Below are 17,587 nucleotides of genomic sequence, written 5' to 3' on the forward strand. Positions count from 1 at the left end.
TTAGCTGTTTGCCTTGCTCTCTCTTTGCTTACACTGTAGACCTTAGCTCCACTCACATCATTTCTTGCCGTACCAATAAATGTACAGTTAGTGTTCTACCCGGACTGAGTGGTTAGCAAAGTAGATCTTGTGCTAACCACAAGTTCTGTGGGCTGCATTTACAGTTTTTGTGGCCATATGAGGTTGTGTAGACATATGTGTGGCCATATGCCTACTCAAGTAGAGGTTTAGCATTTAGCTTATGCACCTAAAACTTGTAAACTTCAAGTGAAGTAATGTTCAAACATGTTCATGCATGGGGTGCTAGAGAACGAAGTTGTTGTGAAGGTACATAGTTTTTTCTGCTGCTTAAACACGTAAAGTTTAATTTAAATCAAATAATTGTACTGCAAAAAAAAATTGTTGAATGTGAGCGCAGCTGGCAATGCCAGACTTTCGGTGGCTTGTGGAGTCGCATTTATATCATGCTTAATTGAAACTAGATTCAGTATAACATAACTTTTATTTTTAGTCATTTCACACATGATTTAGTGTGATTATTTACCATTTTAACTACTTCAGGGAATTAGGTGTGATGCATTGTAATTTTTAGCAGCAAAACATTTAGAGACAAATTGTATGCTAACTAACAATTGCGCTCAAGTTTGCCAATACAGCCCATCTTTGGCCAAGAAAGGACGCAAAAAACGACAAAAACTTATATTAATTTAAAATATATGTACATGCAAACTTTAGGTATGAGAGAGTTTTTATGCTGCCTTGTTGAAAATACTAAAGGAATAAGGCATGCTGTTGTGATTATCTCGTCCTTGTATGCAGAAAAGAGATGTCCTATGGTAGGTGGCACAAAGATTCCTCATACAGGAGCACCTTATGACTGCTGGCAGTATTTTCCGATGCTTGGAAATTATAGGCTGCTGGACGACCTTGAGTATTACTAATTATTAAGTATATGCTGTGCAGGAACATTCTGCCAAATGGCAGTACTCTGTTGCTGTAGATTAGTAACCATCATGAATGACATGATCCAAAGCTTGGGAAGGTGAAGTCTTGAATTGTGACCACATTGTCTGTCCTGGTTAGTACATGTCACAGATCCTCATAGCCATCAAGTCTATGTTTAAGCTTTGATGCCTCATGTTTTATACCTACAAATTGCTCATGTTGATTAAACTTATCTCACTTTTTCACTAATTTCTTGTGCATGTGAAGTACTTTCATGTGCACAATTCGAATCTCCAAACATTCATGAGCCAGTAAAAAAAAAGATGTTTGTACTTACAGCTTTTCCTTATTTGATTCAAAGAGCCAATTGAATGAGACGCATTCAATGTTCAGTGTTTTCAAATATTTACACTCGACCTGATCAGCAACTATCATTCATAACCAAATAACTAATATTCACAACTTACATTTACAGAGTACTGGTCCTAAATGAAGTTTTTTTTTGGTAAGTACAAAATATTGCCATTTGAGACACTGAAAAAGTGACACAGCTGTCTATTCTGTTGAAATGAGATGCTTAGCATCATTTGAACACTGAGTTAGCTATGTGCGAAAGTGGTGGCGGCCATCAGAACAGCATGCCACCGCAAAACTATCGGCCTACAGCTGTGATCGTGAGATGCTGAGATGATCGCCAGTTGCTCTTGCTATCGTGAAGGCATGAACAGGGTTTTCCTTACTCCTCTGTGGTTCTCCATCCTCCTGCATAAGATAATAATATTATAGTCTTGGCGGAATATTGCGAATTCGCTTTTTTATGCATGTGTACCACACTAAAGAAAGGATAGATAGGGCAACCCATGCAAAAAAAAAAAAAAAAAAAACACTGGTGCAGACTTGCGATTGAACTTTAATTGAAGGCAGTCATTCTAATGGTATGTATGCATCTCTTGAAGGAAGCTTTACAAGTGTAGGAAATACATTTGCTTTAGTACAACTATTGTGCCTTACCTTTGGCATGCCCTCTCATTTCTTATGAATATTGAAGAGCGTATGTTAATGTATTGTCAGAATGATGCACAATTATCCATGAATGCTACCCCCTTTTTTTACATAACTTTGCAGCTTGAATTTTGTGCAATAAGTTTCCCACATGTTATTACTCATGCACATGGTACCTTCCAATCATAATCATGAGCATACTGATTAATTAATCATGTCTGATTTTGTTTAAGCATGTATTTGCACTGCCATTGTAGGGTATTAGGTAAACTCAAATTGTTCTACCTTTTCCGCACATTGCAGCAAAACCTGTGCTTTATTTCTGTCGATACGAATACAGAACCAGAAAATGGCCTCAGCAACTGTCCATTTCTCGATCATTGCTCGATGCACAAATAAAAAAAATGGAAGCTCTTCAGAAGGACTAATAGAGCACAAAGGGCTTGTTTATTTTCTTAGAACAAGCAACTGAATTGCACTTCCAACAAAATGGCAGTTGCGTTAGTCTTTGTCCTGCACTGCACTGCACCGTGTTCATGAAATGTGCTATATGCTCAAGAAGCGTCCTGCTGAAATGCTACTAAATATTTTCTGTGAGGGCACACGAGATTGATACTTAGCAGATATTGTATTAACTTTTTACTATGCTGGACACCCATACTGCATGCACAGATGAAAGTGTTCGTAGTGGAGAACAGATATTAGAGTAAGATGTCTGCGAAAAGCTTACCAAATCAGCATCGTCGAGCATATACACTTTTCTCCATATCCTCACAAATGCGTCACTCGTTAATGGCACATGCCTTCTGAAATTTCTTCCACCACCTGCGTGCAGTTACAATCGTATCGCATACATAACTTTATCATCCGTGTGGCTCACTATTGACACTCATTGTCTCAAAGTGTGAGTTATTACGGTTTGTAACATCCAGCTTCGATTAGCAGAAAAGGAGAGAGTATTGATAGCACAGTTGGAATGCACAAATGTTTGGCTGGGTGCAGAACATCAGTTCAAAGCAAGTGCGTCAGCTACAAACAACATGTGTTTGTGTTTGGATTACCCCCTTTGTTTTTATCCTGCCATGCGAAATTCTGTGACATGAACTCATGGGATGGAATGACCGGATGCAGCATGGGATGGAATGACCTGAAAATGCACCGGATGCAGCTGTAATGTCTGGTTGCCACTCGATTGTGAATAGCAATAAAGACTAACCGTATACATTGAAATTAACAAAGTTGTACGACATTTGGATTGTGGTTGGCGAAGTTCATTGCTACTGCTCATTCATTAGAGCCAACTATAGATGTAGTGACATCGAATTACAAATTCTTAACCAACTGCAATAAGTCCAAATAAAAGTTTGAATGAATTGTTAAGCCAAATAATGCATTGTTAAGGCAGAAACAGGGTTACTGATTGTATACAACTAAAGAAATTAACTATACATATAGTTTTCCTTGTGAAATTTCAATGTAGTATTATTCTCAACAATATCATCAGTTAAATTTTTATATGGAAATTTTTGCTAACCCTTTCTCTACTGGTAAAAAATGAAAAAAAAAATGTACCAAAATTACAATTTTTTATCAATTTGTAGAGCTTTTTTTCTGAATAAAATGGCAATGTTACTTCAATTTTATGGGGTGCACTTGTACTACTAATCTGTGTTGGAGAAATAGCTCTAAGATGGCCTCACCGCATGACGATAAAAAGAAAGCTGAGGCGCAAATGGCACAACATGGACAAGTCCAGCCAGCTAGTGTCAAGACGCGCAACTATATATTGTGACAGGTGCAGTAGCCATAGGTCATTTTGGCACAAAATGTCATGAAGACTATACTCATCAACAGGTGAGTAAGTTGGCTCGAGAAAGCTGAGTGTGTGATGTAATTTTCCCAAAACAATGGTGCCAGTGAGATGAAAGGTTTGCTTCAGAAGTTGTCAAGTCGCATGTTCGCTGACAATACGATTGCCACTCTGGCTCCCAACCAACGCCTCCAGTATTTTTTAGGAGGCACTGTCAACTCATGTAGCACATCCTGATGTCGGAAGTGCGTCAGGCTGTTACTGCTGCCATACCCATCTGTTGCATACTTGGTGACAGATTTACAGCCTAGTGTGTGTTGGAGCATGTGTGTTCTGCTGTGAGGGCAAGCTGGCAAGGGTTGTGCCTTGATGTGTTCCATCGTTGTGCCACTCAGGAGCTCAGATAGTTGCATGAATAGCGCAAAATGGCAAGCAAGTGACCCTACATGAGCAAGCGCCCCTTTCTCTTCTTTGGGAGATCTTAAATATGTGTCCCAGCCCTTCTTCCCTCTCACCATTTTTATTGTTTTATTCACTTTTAGTTTGCCCATTAAGGCAAATAAATGCATGCGTATTCATAAAGCATTTTATTAGAAGCACAAGTGTGCATTCTTCATTTTTAGCAGCTCTTCCAGTGCCATATTTATTTTTTCATCCATGACTGTGCAAGGGCCCTCTTCCAAGACTTGGTCAAATTATCTCTCATCGTAGGGGGGCACTTGTTCGGGATTTCGATATAGTTGATGCAACATTGCCACAATGTTGTGAATGTTGAATGTTACGTGATGATGTGTTCTGCTTATGATATTGGATTACATACCGGTGAGCCAGCTGACGACAAGGCCAATGGCGATAGTGGCAAACGCTGAAAACAAACCGCTCCAGAAGCTGGACAATTCGTAGACGAAAAGTGTGGTTCCTTCTTGGTCACTCCTATGCCGGGGAAAAGAATATTATATATAGAAAGTTAGCTGACAAGTGAATGACTCTTTAATAAAGCTTTCTCAACATCATGGAGATTCTTTCATGGCTGTATATTACATAATAAGAAACTGGTAAATGGTTCAATGTTAACCTTCTAAGATCGACACTTTGCTTCAATATACATTTCTCTGCTCCTTCTGTGAAAGTTGGAAATTCTTATCTATTCGTGGTAATACTGTTTATACTATAATCTCTCATAGCTATGTAATGATCAGCAGTGCCAGTAAAATTTCCAACACTTAATTGTAGCACATGCGAATGTAATATAGTATATATGCACATGCTGTCTTTTACAAATCTTGCCTGTTGACATTTTTGTGAACACTTCATGCCGTGTTGTTGAGGGGACGCCCCAAATTACCAACACTGAGAAATGTTCATTGCAAGCTCACAGTATTGGCACGGTAGCATTGGTACTGAAGTGTCCGCTGGGGCATCGGTCCAGTGAGGAAGGCATTTTGACTGGCCTTGGACCATGCAGCAACCGCCCCGTCATGGCCCATGCCTGGAAGGCCAGGGTCAGTGTTGTGGCTACGGATGCACCCTGCATATATATTGTCACAGGTAATGGGTATGAGCCATCAACTGCAGGTGGAATCCCTTGGAAGTGAAGAAAGAAGAGGGCTTTTGCGTCCTGGTCTGAGGGCAAGCAAGACGTCGTTTCGTCACTGTCTGTTATTACGTTCGCGACACTGGTGGAGGTGCTGGGTAAATGCGCCTCGGCTGCAGATTTTCAGCCAACACACTGATGCTGACTGTCTCTCGCGTGCACCAATTCGAAGTACGAACGCGTACGTTGAAGAGGACGATACATTCCTTTCCTCTGTGTCAGCAGCCGACTTGGCTCAACAACAACGCGACGACATGGAGCTAAGCCCGCTGATTGATTACCTCGAAGGCCGAAAACGCAGCCTTCCTCGAAACTTTGCACGTTCGCTGGCCTCGTTCTGCATCAGGGATGGAGTCCTCTATAAGAAAAATTTCGACCATACCCAGGCTACTTACCTACTGGTTGCGCCGACCTCGCTTCGGGACGATATTTTACATGCTTGTCACGACGAACCATCATCCGGACACCTTGGCTACACGCGCACATCGGAAAGAATTCGCCGCTGATACTACTGGCCCCGCCTCGCGAAGACAGTCAAGCAGTACGTCCGCACATGTCGCGACTGCCAACGCCGTAAGACTCCACCTGTCCGACCAGCAGGACTATTACAGCCTATCGCCACGCCGAAGACACCATTCCATCAAATTGGCATTGACTTGCTCGGCTCATTTCCCACCTCCTCGTCTGGAAACCGGTGGATTGTGGTTGCCACCGATTATTTAACGCGTTACAGCGAAACAAAGGCCCTGCCCAAAGCTACCGCTGCCGAAATTGCACAGTTTTTTGTCACCAGCATCGTACTTCGTCCGGAGCGCCAGCTGTGATAATTACTGATCGTGGTACAGCTTTCACCGCAGAGATGCTTCAAGAAGTGCTGAGACTAAGTGGTACAGAACATCGGAAAACCACGGGTTATCACCCCCAAACAAATGGACTCACTGAACGGTTGAACAAGACCATTGCAGATATGCTGTCAATGTATGTGGCCGTTGATCACAAGAACTGGGATGATATACTCCCTTATGTAACTTTCGCTTACAATACAGCAGTCCAAGAGAGTACAGGTTTCACCCCATTTCGCTTAGTTCATGGTCGAGAGGTCACCACAATGCTCGACGCATTGCTCCTTCCCAACAACTTGAGCATGTACAACATGGACGCTGAATTGTTCGCTCAACGCGGCGAGGAGGCCCGTCAACTCGCCCGATGCCGTATTCAGGCTCGCCAAACTGCCGACGCACAACGCTACAACCTTACACACCGAGAGGTTACCTTCCAACCAGGCGATGAAGTTTGGGTGTGGACTCCCATTCGACAGCGTGGTCACTCTGAGAAGTTGCTTCGGCGCTACTTCGGCCCTTACAAAGTTCTGCGCCGACTCAGTGACGTTACGTATGAAGTTCTCCCTGAGGGCGCCTCAAGACGTTCCCGTCGGTTTCCACAAAGTGATGTGGTGCACGTGTCAAGACTCAAGCCATATTTCTCGCGTCACCCATCGAACGTGGACTAACTTACCATGCAATGACTATTTTTTGTCACTTTGTTTTTTTTATTGTCTTGTGTACTTACTCCTTTCTTTATTGAGTACTCCTAGGACGCCAGCCCAATTTTTTTCTCCCTTACGACGGAGTTGTTGGGCTCCATGATAGCATCTTTTTTTTTCTCATTTGTTTTCTCAACGCTCATTACCAGCATCGAGCCGATGCTTTTCGAGGAGAGGGAGTGATGTCACAGGTAATGGGTATGAGCCATCAACTGTAGGTGGAATCCCTTGGAAGTGAAAAAAGAAGAGGGCTTTTGCATCCTGGTCTGAGGGCAAGCAAGACGTGGTTGTGGTTTCGTTGCTGTCTGTTATTACGTTCGCGACAATATGTTTGTACATGCATCAGTCATGACATTACCCATTAGTCATGACGTTAATAAGACGACTTAATTGGGCTCAATTTGACTGTGGGAATGGGCAGGGCAGTAGCGGTACTGATGCAAGTTGTTTTATGCCTGGTATTCCTAATGCACAGAAATTCTGGGAATCGGGAACGTGTTGAAAGGTCCCCGGAAATTCTGTCCTTGTGCCGAATCTAATAATTAATTCATGTTGTGCGCATCTTCCGCAACTTCTTTTTCCTTATTTGTATGTACTTCCTTCAGCTTGTGCCATCCTGTGAACTAGAAAACCACAAGAATACCGATAATCTATTCAAAGCCTTTGCATCATGCATTATTTGATGGGATAAAAAATTGTGACGAGAAGGAACAGCTTTACTCTCGATTTCATTCCAGCCTCACTGATTTTTGGAGTAGTGATAGCATGGGCATAGGAAAAAATATTTTTCGCGAGGGGGGGGGGGGGGGGTTACCTACTGGATCAGACGTGGGGCCAGGCAGGCAGATGTGGTCGAGTGGCATTTTGTGTTGTCATGGCAAAAAAAGAAGAAAAAAAAAAACAGTCAAGGGGCGGTATGTGGGGAGGGGGGGGGGGCGAGCACGGGCCTGGTGTGCGACTACATCGCTAGTGGCTACGCCATTGAAACAAGGAAGGCATCATCAACTGTATAGCATACACGTGCAGAGCAGGTCGACCGAATCGAGGAAGAAGAAGAACAGCCAACGGACGCACTGCTCGGGCCTGTCTCGGAACGGTAAGGGCGAGCTGCTGCTGAAACGCGCATATTATTCTTATTTTCGCAACCGAAATTTTATCTCGCCCAAAGGAACGTGCCTAACTGGGTAAAGTGCACTGCGCTATTCAACGTGCAGACGAAGAAGCTATGCCCCTGGCGGATATTGGGTGTTGTCCGCACAAAAGGCGCAATGGGCCCGGGGCATCTTTATGCCACATAGCGATATCTGATAATCGTTACCCTCGTGCTTTCTTTGCGTCATCGCCATGCACCGGCTCACCGGTCACGAACTGTGAGCGGCTTATATCATCACACCCTCATTGATAGCGGGAGCACAGTTAGGCACCGTTTCCGAGAAGAGAAACGCAAGTGGCGACGAACGCAGGAAGACGGCCCAACCAACGCCCCGACGTGGAGCGCCATTACAGCCACGTGCCTACAAAATTCTCCTAGCTGTAAAACGCTACGCGCCCGCGGCACTTTCACATATCCAACGGCGTGCGCGCAATCACAGTGATCACACCGAGACAATGTCATAGCATTCTTTTAATATAAACTACAGTGAACTAGAACCAACATGTTAGTTCTAGTTCACTACAATAAATCAATGTGACAGGTTGACGATCGTTTCATGTAGTTTTAAAGGATGGAAACCCAATCAATCGAAGTGACGATTAGTGCTGCGACAGATAGACCACACAGAAAGTTCAACGTCTCTAAAAAAAAAAAAAAAAGTGCAGTCTGACGTACGCGCATGTCGTGAGTAGTTCACTTGAACATTTGAAACGCTGCGCTTCGTCTAAACTTGTCATACAAGCATTATTAGAGAATAAAATAGATGAGAAAACATCACAACACACAACGTACGCCCCTAGACATGCTGGGCTGGCTAAGCCGCCGGAAGGACGCAGAGTTTCGCCCCTAAAACTGGCATCGCAGGGTCGCAAAGAAATAACGTTGGAAATATTAAAAAAAAAAAAAAAAAAACTGGGCCCGTCCGGGATTTGAACCCGGGACCTCTCGCACCCAAAGCGAGAATCATACCCCTAGACCAACGGGCCAATGGGAACTGCCGCTGTAAATGCGCTAGCAACTAGTAGGCTGAGCTACAAACCGTTTTTTTTGTTAGTTATTTTAGTTCACACACACACCTGCGATGAGACCACACGAAAGCTGCTTCTGCTTGCTTGGTTTCACAAATCACGCAGGACGCCCTCATTTTGGATCGAGCTGTGCATTATGCATGGCAGCGCGGAAATTTCATGACTTTTATCATGCACAGCCATAGCCTCCCATAAAGTATAGAGTAGGCTATTTTCTCCCCGTTCATTTAGTTGCCGTTCCGCGTGAAACGTGACACATTCAAACTTGACGCAAGCACCATCATTCTGTAAGAAAAGTCGGCGTTGGTCATTTCGTCATGCGGGTACACTGCGGGTGCTCTTTCGAGCAGGCATCGCTTAAGAGACGCACAAACGATCCTTGCTATTTCACTCCCGCAGCGCCTGAACGTGGTCGTTTCACCATGTGGACTTGCGAGACTAAAGTGGGCATCACCTGCCTGGTTGTGATTTGCGGGGTGAGTGCGATTAACCGCAAATCGGACGTGAGCTGCTCGCTGGTTATTCAACCCTCGTTACATTTCGAACTTCTTTCAGAGCGCGAACACGGTGGCGTTCGCAGCTGCCATTCTGCAGTGGGAAGGTGAGTTCTTTACAAACCGCACATGTCATCAAATAAAACAAAAAAAGAGCAAAAAATTTTGGCAGCGGTGGGATTCGAACCCACGCCCCCGAAGAGACTGGTGCCTTAAACCAGCGCCTTAGACCGCTCGGCCACGCTACCAACAGTTCTAACTGCGCCAATAGAGTGCTAGAAGTATATTAGAAAGCATTGTTCTGAGCCTATGTATAATTTACATAATTTTGATGTTTATCAAGGCGCCGTACATTCACAATCGCCTTCCTTGAAAACGATGGCGTCGTTGGCGTCGTCGACAACCATAGAGTTATTTTACTCACTCCAGAGGAACAGCTCACCATGTGGGCTTGCTGATAACCACTCGGTCGCCGTCATGATGGAACGATACTTGGCTTTGAGATGATGTACGCTCGAACTCGCCACTGCATGCTGCTGTTGCACCCCAGTAGGAGATTCCCACATAAAGTCGAGTTGTCGGCTCATGGCATAAAAAAAAAAAAAACGATGACAAGACGCAAGCAAGCCGGCTTAATCGGCCGCACGACCCCGCTCTCAAATATTGACAAATCTGGTACAAGAATGGTGGCGCCATCTAGCAAACAAACCAACACACGCTTTTTTTTTCCCGCGCGCAGCAAATTACATCCTTTATCTCATCAGCCAAGTTATCTTTTCATTCATTTTTACATACAATTACCTCATATAATATCTCCTATACTTTCGTGGTACTTTCATAAGGGGGGTTTTCGGGGAGGTATTCATAAGAAATGTTTACAGGAGGTTTTCAGGGTCCTAGATTGGGGAGAGTATTTGAGCAACCTGCGATTCGCTGATGACATTGCCTTGATGAGTAACTCAGGGGACGAATTACAGCTCATGTTTACTGAACCGGACACGGAAAGCAGAATAGTAGGTCTGCAAATTGATGCGCGAAAAAACTAAAACAATGTGCGGCAGTCTCGGCAGAAAACAGCTCTATTTGCGATAGGTGGAGAGACGCTGGAAGTTGTAAAGGAATATTACACTAGAGCGACACGATACTTGACACGAGACAGACGCAGACCATCGGCCGGCGAGTCGCCCGCCGACGAAGTCGCCAGACTCCCTGGTCACACTTGGCCGACGACGACGCCCTTAAAAGACAGCATGTCGGCGCCTTGGTAGCTCAGTTGGTAGAGCATCGGAAGGTCACAGGTTTGGTACCTGCCCACGACAAGTTATCTTTTCATTCACTTCTCTTTCTTCACATTTACAACTACCTCATAACACGTGATCACGCTTGGTTAATCTTTATACTTCGATACTATTAGTGTTTTAACATAGTTTATTTAGCGCTTCTTTCAAGTATTGTAACGGCAGCAATGACAACGTTCCAAGATGTCGGCGCTTTGGTGTTTATAGCTTTTTTCCGGCCCACGTTTCCTCTAGAGTCTGTATATCAAGTCTATGTCGAAAACTATTCACGGAGGAAGGACTCCATATCAGTGCTGGGAAGGTAGAGTGTCATAGAAAAAAGCAATCTAACTGAATATAGTGCAGTTGCTTACTGCAATAACGCACCGCAGTGATCTAAGCTCTCTGAGGTTATGCAGTCACCCATGTAATCTCAGAGGCTATGCTTTACAACCAAAAGCGTGGGCTATTTTACAGCGAAAGCTGTTAAGAGATCACAACTCGGCTCACGCGAAGTTGTCTGCTGCCGCCGCTGTTCGTAACCACATCGCGCGAAGTTAGAAAAAATAAAAATAAATAAACCTGACAACAATGACGCGGGGGGAGAGGGGGGGGGGGGGTTAAATTAGGGTTCGCTTGGTGCCAGCCCAGTACTCTACCACTACAGTGTCTAGAAATATAGTGGTAGTATAGCGCCTAGTATATTCTAGGCACTATACTACCACTAAGCCACATCGGAGCTTGGGGTTTGTAGGCAAACTTGCCTTAGGCAGGCTTCATATCGGGAAAGCAATCACGTTAATACGACTTATAAAGTGTTTTAAAAGAGCGAAATAACAACGAGTCGTCGCATAACTCGAATAGAGGAACGAGTGGGTTTCCCGATGCTCCTACCTATTACAAAAGCTTGTTCTTGTTGACCTATTAACTGTGGCGCATATCCTTTTCAGCCATGATTCCTCATCGTCGCCAGTCACTGCATGAACAATTGGCACAACATTTCTTGCAAGTGTTTAGCGGATACTACGCTTTTCAGAAGAATGACGAAAAATAGCATAGCGGATGCCGGCCTATACTAACCAAAAATTATTAATAATGCCTTAGTGGGCATCAAGCAAGTGTGCTCGCAGTTGTTACCAATTGAGTGTTTTAAAAGGCTATGAAAGGCCGCTCTTCGAGCTTTCGCTGTGACTGTGCTGCGCCTTCCGCGCAGGCCGGGTGTTTTTTCCATTATTATTATTATTATTATTATTATTATTATTATTATTATTATTATTATTATTATTATTATTATTATTATTATTATTATTATTATTATTATTATTATTATTATTATTATTATTATTATTATTATTATTATTATTATTATTCCGCTTTTCCTAAACTTACATACGGGGTGCGCTGATTAAATGTTAGACATCCTTTCTTCATAAAATTGCCTTAGTATATCAAACGAATGTATGCGCCCGTTTTTTTCTTTTTCTTCTCTCGACACGGCGGTTTCGTATGAAGTGAAGTAATTTTGGCGCGCTTCTTTAACGTATTTTATATGCCTTGATTTGCATTGATGTTCTTTTTCTGCTGTAATTACACGTAATTCACCTATCCGGGTGCCGAAGTATTGTCATTTGCTCTCGCGCTTCATCAAAAAAAAAAAAAGTGCCGCGTGCAGTGCAGAACATGACAGCAAAAGCACGAACACGGCGTACAGCGGTTTCCTGTATAGAATATTACTATTATTTTAGTAAGTACTGTTTCTTTAGACAGCCACTGTGAAACCGAAATACTTTGCAGCTGCAGCAATTAACCTCAGGGATGCCGGGGGGCCGGAGTATAGGTCTCTGGGGTCCCAGGCTTCCCTTGAGACATGCTGCATTTCATTATCATTCAACTAGACATTTCCTTCACTCCAATTGAATTTGAGGAGTGGTTTCTCGGGAATAAAGCATCAATGGTTTCTCTCGAATAAACATGTGCATCACTCGTGGAATAGATTATACGAAAATTCGCGAGTGCACACAATGCCGATGAAAGGTGTTTTTTTTTCTTCTTCTTTACGAGCTATATAGTTGTATATGACCTGCTTGAGCGATAGCGTATTTCACGCGAAGTCGACGCGCGTTTCACCTCTCCCGAGCAGAAATGGTGGTGTCCCTCAGTTACGGAGTCGTCTTTTTCGGGGCCAGCATATTCTTCTTGATGCTGCTCTTCGCCATCCTGGCGAGCGTAAGTCGATCTCTTTGTTGTATACTTCCGCCAGAAAAAACAGCAGCATTGGACACTCGGAACCTGTTGAAAAGAATCCACTTATATAGTGCAGATTTAGGTATTAGTGCAGAGTGCTCTTCAGCTGACCCACTTGCAGTGCTTTGGACGTTTAAATCGATGTAGTGGGGGGAATTGTTGAATATGACTACCGTGTGGTTGTGCATACAGAGGAGCCAAAACACGGTCGGAGACGAAGCTTTGTGGTTATCGAATTCCCGAACTAATGGCGTCGCACATACGAATGCGCGTTCATCCTGCGCAGCATGCTCTCTCGTGTAACGTTCTGTGATATATGGAGATTTACGTCCCAAAACCACGAGATGATTGAGAGACGCCGTATAGTGGAGGGCTCCGGAAATTTCGACCATCTGGTGTTGTTCAACGTTCACGAACATCGCACAGTAAAGTGGCCTATATACCAACCATTTCGCCTCTATCGAAATGCGACAGCCGCGGCTCCTATAGTCGAACCCGCAACCTTTGGGTGAGCAGCCGAGAACCATAAAAACTGTTCCACCGAGGCGGACTATCGTGCAGTATTTGTATTTATGTGCTAACTAGGCATGTTCGAAGTGGGAATAATGATAATTTCTTATATATAAGCGGCGAGGGAATTAAATTTCAATTTATTGACCTTCAAGAAAGCCCTGTTCTATCACACGAATCGTTTCCGCGTCGTTTCGTCTGTGAATTTCGCGCGAAACTCTCCCATTACAAATGAGCAAATTTTAATGACGTATACCCACACTGTACCATGTGTCCCCTCACCACATTAAGCGCGGCGCGCAGCATGCAGACCAGGTTTGACGTAGCACATCGGAAACATACCGGGGCCTTTTCGGCCTCGCAATTTTGCTTCTTTTTGAATAGGACAACCAGAAGGGCATGACCTTAATGACGCACGCATGCAAGACGCGGCCCGTCTTCCTGCTGATCTTCCTGGGCCTGTTCAACGCCGAGGTACGAGATGCCATCAGTGCACCCAACTAAACGTGAAGATGACATTCCTGAAAGTTCAAAGTGAATGAAACGCCGCAACGATGTGTTACAGTGTTCATGCATGTTTTTTTTTTTCTCGGCGAGTATGCTTAGAAGGGCTGTTTATATAGCTGTCGCTGTCTGCGCTATTAATATGCCTTTGAATGTAAACATTTGACAGAATGTAACGCATTTCTACGGAATGTCGGATGGTTAAACAGACTTGAAGAGAATTTTTCCGAGACCAAATGTAGTTTGCGAAACGCCTAATGACGTGAAGCAACGGCACAATAATATGGACGTATTATTTTATTACGCTGTGTTTAGAAAAAGTGGGTATAACTATTTTGAGTACTGGGTACTCTACTACGGGAGAGCATACAGCCGTCCCGAGTACGATCCCCCCTATGGCTTCGGAAGTTGCATCGAGTTGGTGGACAGCCAGCATTGGACAACAATAAGCAGTGCTGGTGTTATACGAGCAAATACAACACCCTTCGTACAAACTATGAACTTTTTTTCGGCACAAACCGTTAGTCTAGCATACATTTTTTCTTGATTATGAATTCATATGATTATTCTTATGTTCTACGTTGCATCACTGGATAATTCTTCCTCCTTTTACTCAATGTTTCTTTGTTGTTTTTATTTCTAATTGCACCTGAATTTCCAGTTTGCATATCAGACTCCTCCTCATTGATAGTATCGGAGCCCTTTGCTTGTGTCCTTTAAAAGCGAGGCATTGAATGAATAAATAAATAAATAAATAAATAAATAAATAAATAAATAAATAAATAAACCAATCAGTCAATCAATCAATTGATTATTCATCAATCAATCAAATAATCAATTTTATCCATTATTCTACTTGCAGCTGCGTGGCCTGATCCAGTTCAAGTACGTGAGGTCCACTGCCGTGACCTCGATGCCCATGACTATGCCCCCGCCGGGCCCAGTATTGGTAAGCAAGCTGACTACCGATGCACTATCGCTGCCTGTGCCCAACTTATACCCAGAAAGTCCGCAAGCTCTTTACAAGTGTGTATACGAGATGTGTTCAAAAAGAAACCGAACTTGTGCTATAACACCTTTACTACTTTTGGTACAACCTTTAAAGCACTTCCCCGCGAAACTACTCCCCTCTATTACTTCACCGTATATCGATCAGTCACAAGCTAGCCAGCCTCTCAGCCTCAATGGAAATGTAATTAGCGATGGTGGACGATCGCTGAGAAATGACATTTGGAACGCCAACCTTTGTCAATTCGGCACCTGATTATTCTCAAAATGTATTTCAGCAGTTATGCGTGCAGTCGCGGCTACAGTGCTATGTCCTGCCATTGGTAATAATTCGAGTTACCGTAAATCCTTTAATCTTTTCTTTTTTTCGCTTTTTTTTCTAATCAACATTTCGGCAGTAGAAAAAGAAGCTCTTTTGGAAGCACGCCGACGCGAGCACATAGTGCAGAAGAGCTAGCGCTGCTGCAATGTTATTTGTAATACTACTTGCCTTATGGGCAATATATGGAGCTTATACGTAGCCGAATGGGCCATCCTACTGCACTTGTTTGCTTGTTTTTCCCCTTCACCACATTCGTAATTTTATCCTTCAGTGGAGAAATTTTGCGTGTGTAAAGATAGGAGCTCTAAATAAAAAAAGGCCTATTATGACCATATTACAGTACGACAGCCTTATCTCTGGGTCAAGGACTCGAAGTGTTGAAAGCTGAGCTCTGCAGCGAAAGGTAAAGGTTGCGCGTCAGATAAACACATATTTGCAGCGAAATCGTTTCTGGAAATGATTTAGTAAAATATATTACCCGAACGAAACGCGTCAGTGTTCTTTTTGTTTATTAAAGTTATAGTTTTACATGTGGGACCATTGTTGCGTGCCCGTTGGTTTATTTCTTGCGGACATGGCTCCCTGTATTCCTGCTTCTTTATCAGGCACGGTTAATGATTGTTATGTGGGGTTTAACGTTTCGAAACCGTGATATGATTGAGTGACGCCGTAGTGTAGACATCCGGAAATTTCGACCACCTGGGGTTCTTTAACGTGCACCCTCTTTTCCAGGCACAATGGCACAAACTTCTGGCGTCTCACAACGGTGCTGACCAGGTATTATACGACTGACCACCCAGCGCAAGCATTTTTTTTTGCATATATATTGTTAGAAATGTCGAATACTCCCAGAAATTGAAATAGGCTGACGTTTTAGCATATTCTTCAGTTTGCTAGCCTCATAAATTTTGCGGGGGCCATTTACTTAAGTCGCTATTTGTTGCACTTGGCGAGTAATTTTCCACTGCAAGCCCCCCCCCCCCCCCCCCCCCACACACACACAGTATTCCATCTAAGGTGTGGTTAGCATTTCTCAGTATTCAGGTTGCTCCTCAATGACACGCGACTGTTATTTACGTTTGCCTTCAATCAGCAAAAGCTTATTAATTTATATGGGGGGTTTAACGTCCCAAAACCACCATATGATTATGAGAGATGCCGTAATGGAGGGCTCCAGAAATTTCGACCACCTGGGGCTCTTTAACGTGCACCCAAATCTGGGCACCCGGGACTACAGCATTTGCGCCTCCATCAAAAATGCAGCCGCCGCAGCCGGGATTCAAACCCGTGACCTGCGGGTCAGCAGCCGAGTACCTTAGCCACTAGGCCACCGCGGCAGACAATCAGCAAAAGCTGTGCTTTAAATTGCGCTAATTGGTTGTACACCTAATTAATAGATGACTTAACCTCACTAATTAGAGAACGGGAAAGTAAGATGATAGCACGGATAAAAATAGACATGCGATTGAGATTAGCTTTTAACAAATCCTATTTCTTTGTTTACCGCACAACTGACCGAAATTGTGAAAGTCGCCCCCTTGAACGCGAGGACGATACAAAGGACACAAATAGAACGTGACCGCCTGATCTCTCATTTTTTTTTACCGTCACTTGCGCTTCTCAAAGTGGGCGCAACTCATTTAGTGTGATGGTATACACGATACCGAACAAATTCAGTCGCCATCAAATCACTGGGATACAGATGAATGTGGTGCCGGTAGTCTAATGCGATAGTTCTGAATGCACGGTGGTAATTTCTAATAATGTGGCCCTTTCCAAGCATGCAGTCATTGAATAACTTCATGAAAGACATTTCATGCCTCAGCAGTCGACCGGTAACAACAACAACAAAAAAAAAATGAATCCGTCAAGCACAAGTGGACGCTGTCGGATTTGTCGCACGCTGTAATTGCTTTTTCTTTTCTCTCGTCCTCGCGAGCCCATTGGAATCAAAGTAGGAATGAATGGCACAAGGGCAAGAAATTACGTCACGCGCACTTCATGAGCACTTTATATTTTTTTCCCCTTCCAACGCTCGGCTTACTTTCAGTGTGATCGCGAGCGTGCGCACGTGGTGACCTCCCGTGGCGGCCTTGGTAATTGTGCAGTTCACGGTGCACAAATCGGCAAATGGCCCTGAATTAGGGCATATG

General features: G+C 43.7%; 2 protein-coding genes and 2 non-coding genes across 5 annotated transcripts in view; 1 reads left to right on the plus strand and 3 right to left on the minus strand.

Annotated features, from left to right (window-relative positions):
- Window positions 1-1,484: 1,484 nt before the first annotated feature.
- The window catches only part of LOC119159637 (sodium-coupled monocarboxylate transporter 2), a 60,994-nt gene continuing 44,891 nt past the window's right edge, over window positions 1,485-17,587 (minus strand). Inside the window, exons 13-16 of one of the 2 annotated variants that reach the window (XM_075891424.1) lie at window positions 5,134-5,285; window positions 4,578-4,690; window positions 2,678-2,772; window positions 1,485-1,707 (exon numbers count right to left, since the gene is read on the minus strand). In XM_075891424.1, the coding sequence (XP_075747539.1) occupies window positions 1,606-1,707; window positions 2,678-2,772; window positions 4,578-4,690; window positions 5,134-5,285 (462 nt within the window). In that variant the 3' untranslated portion in view covers window positions 1,485-1,605. The remainder of the gene's footprint in view (window positions 1,708-2,677; window positions 2,773-4,577; window positions 4,691-5,133; window positions 5,286-17,587) is intronic. The other variant, XM_075891425.1, reaches the window with a different exon arrangement.
- LOC119159638 (uncharacterized) overlaps window positions 7,846-17,587 on the plus strand; it is a 16,632-nt gene continuing 6,890 nt past the window's right edge. The window contains exons 1-7 of the mRNA XM_075891426.1: window positions 7,846-7,990; window positions 9,475-9,551; window positions 9,631-9,676; window positions 12,987-13,072; window positions 13,985-14,074; window positions 14,967-15,053; window positions 16,167-16,211. Of these exons, the coding sequence (XP_075747541.1) occupies window positions 9,498-9,551; window positions 9,631-9,676; window positions 12,987-13,072; window positions 13,985-14,074; window positions 14,967-15,053; window positions 16,167-16,211 (408 nt within the window). The 5' untranslated portion in view covers window positions 7,846-7,990; window positions 9,475-9,497. The remainder of the gene's footprint in view (window positions 7,991-9,474; window positions 9,552-9,630; window positions 9,677-12,986; window positions 13,073-13,984; window positions 14,075-14,966; window positions 15,054-16,166; window positions 16,212-17,587) is intronic.
- On the minus strand, window positions 8,962-9,033 carry TRNAP-UGG (transfer RNA proline (anticodon UGG)). The gene has a single exon. It is a non-coding gene; the product is annotated as a tRNA-Pro (tRNA).
- Window positions 9,736-9,817, minus strand: TRNAL-AAG (transfer RNA leucine (anticodon AAG)). The gene has a single exon. It is a non-coding gene; the product is annotated as a tRNA-Leu (tRNA).

This window comes from Rhipicephalus microplus, chromosome 1 (assembly GCF_043290135.1).
Source record: "Rhipicephalus microplus isolate Deutch F79 chromosome 1, USDA_Rmic, whole genome shotgun sequence".
Classification (NCBI taxonomy): domain Eukaryota; kingdom Metazoa; phylum Arthropoda; class Arachnida; order Ixodida; family Ixodidae; genus Rhipicephalus; species Rhipicephalus microplus.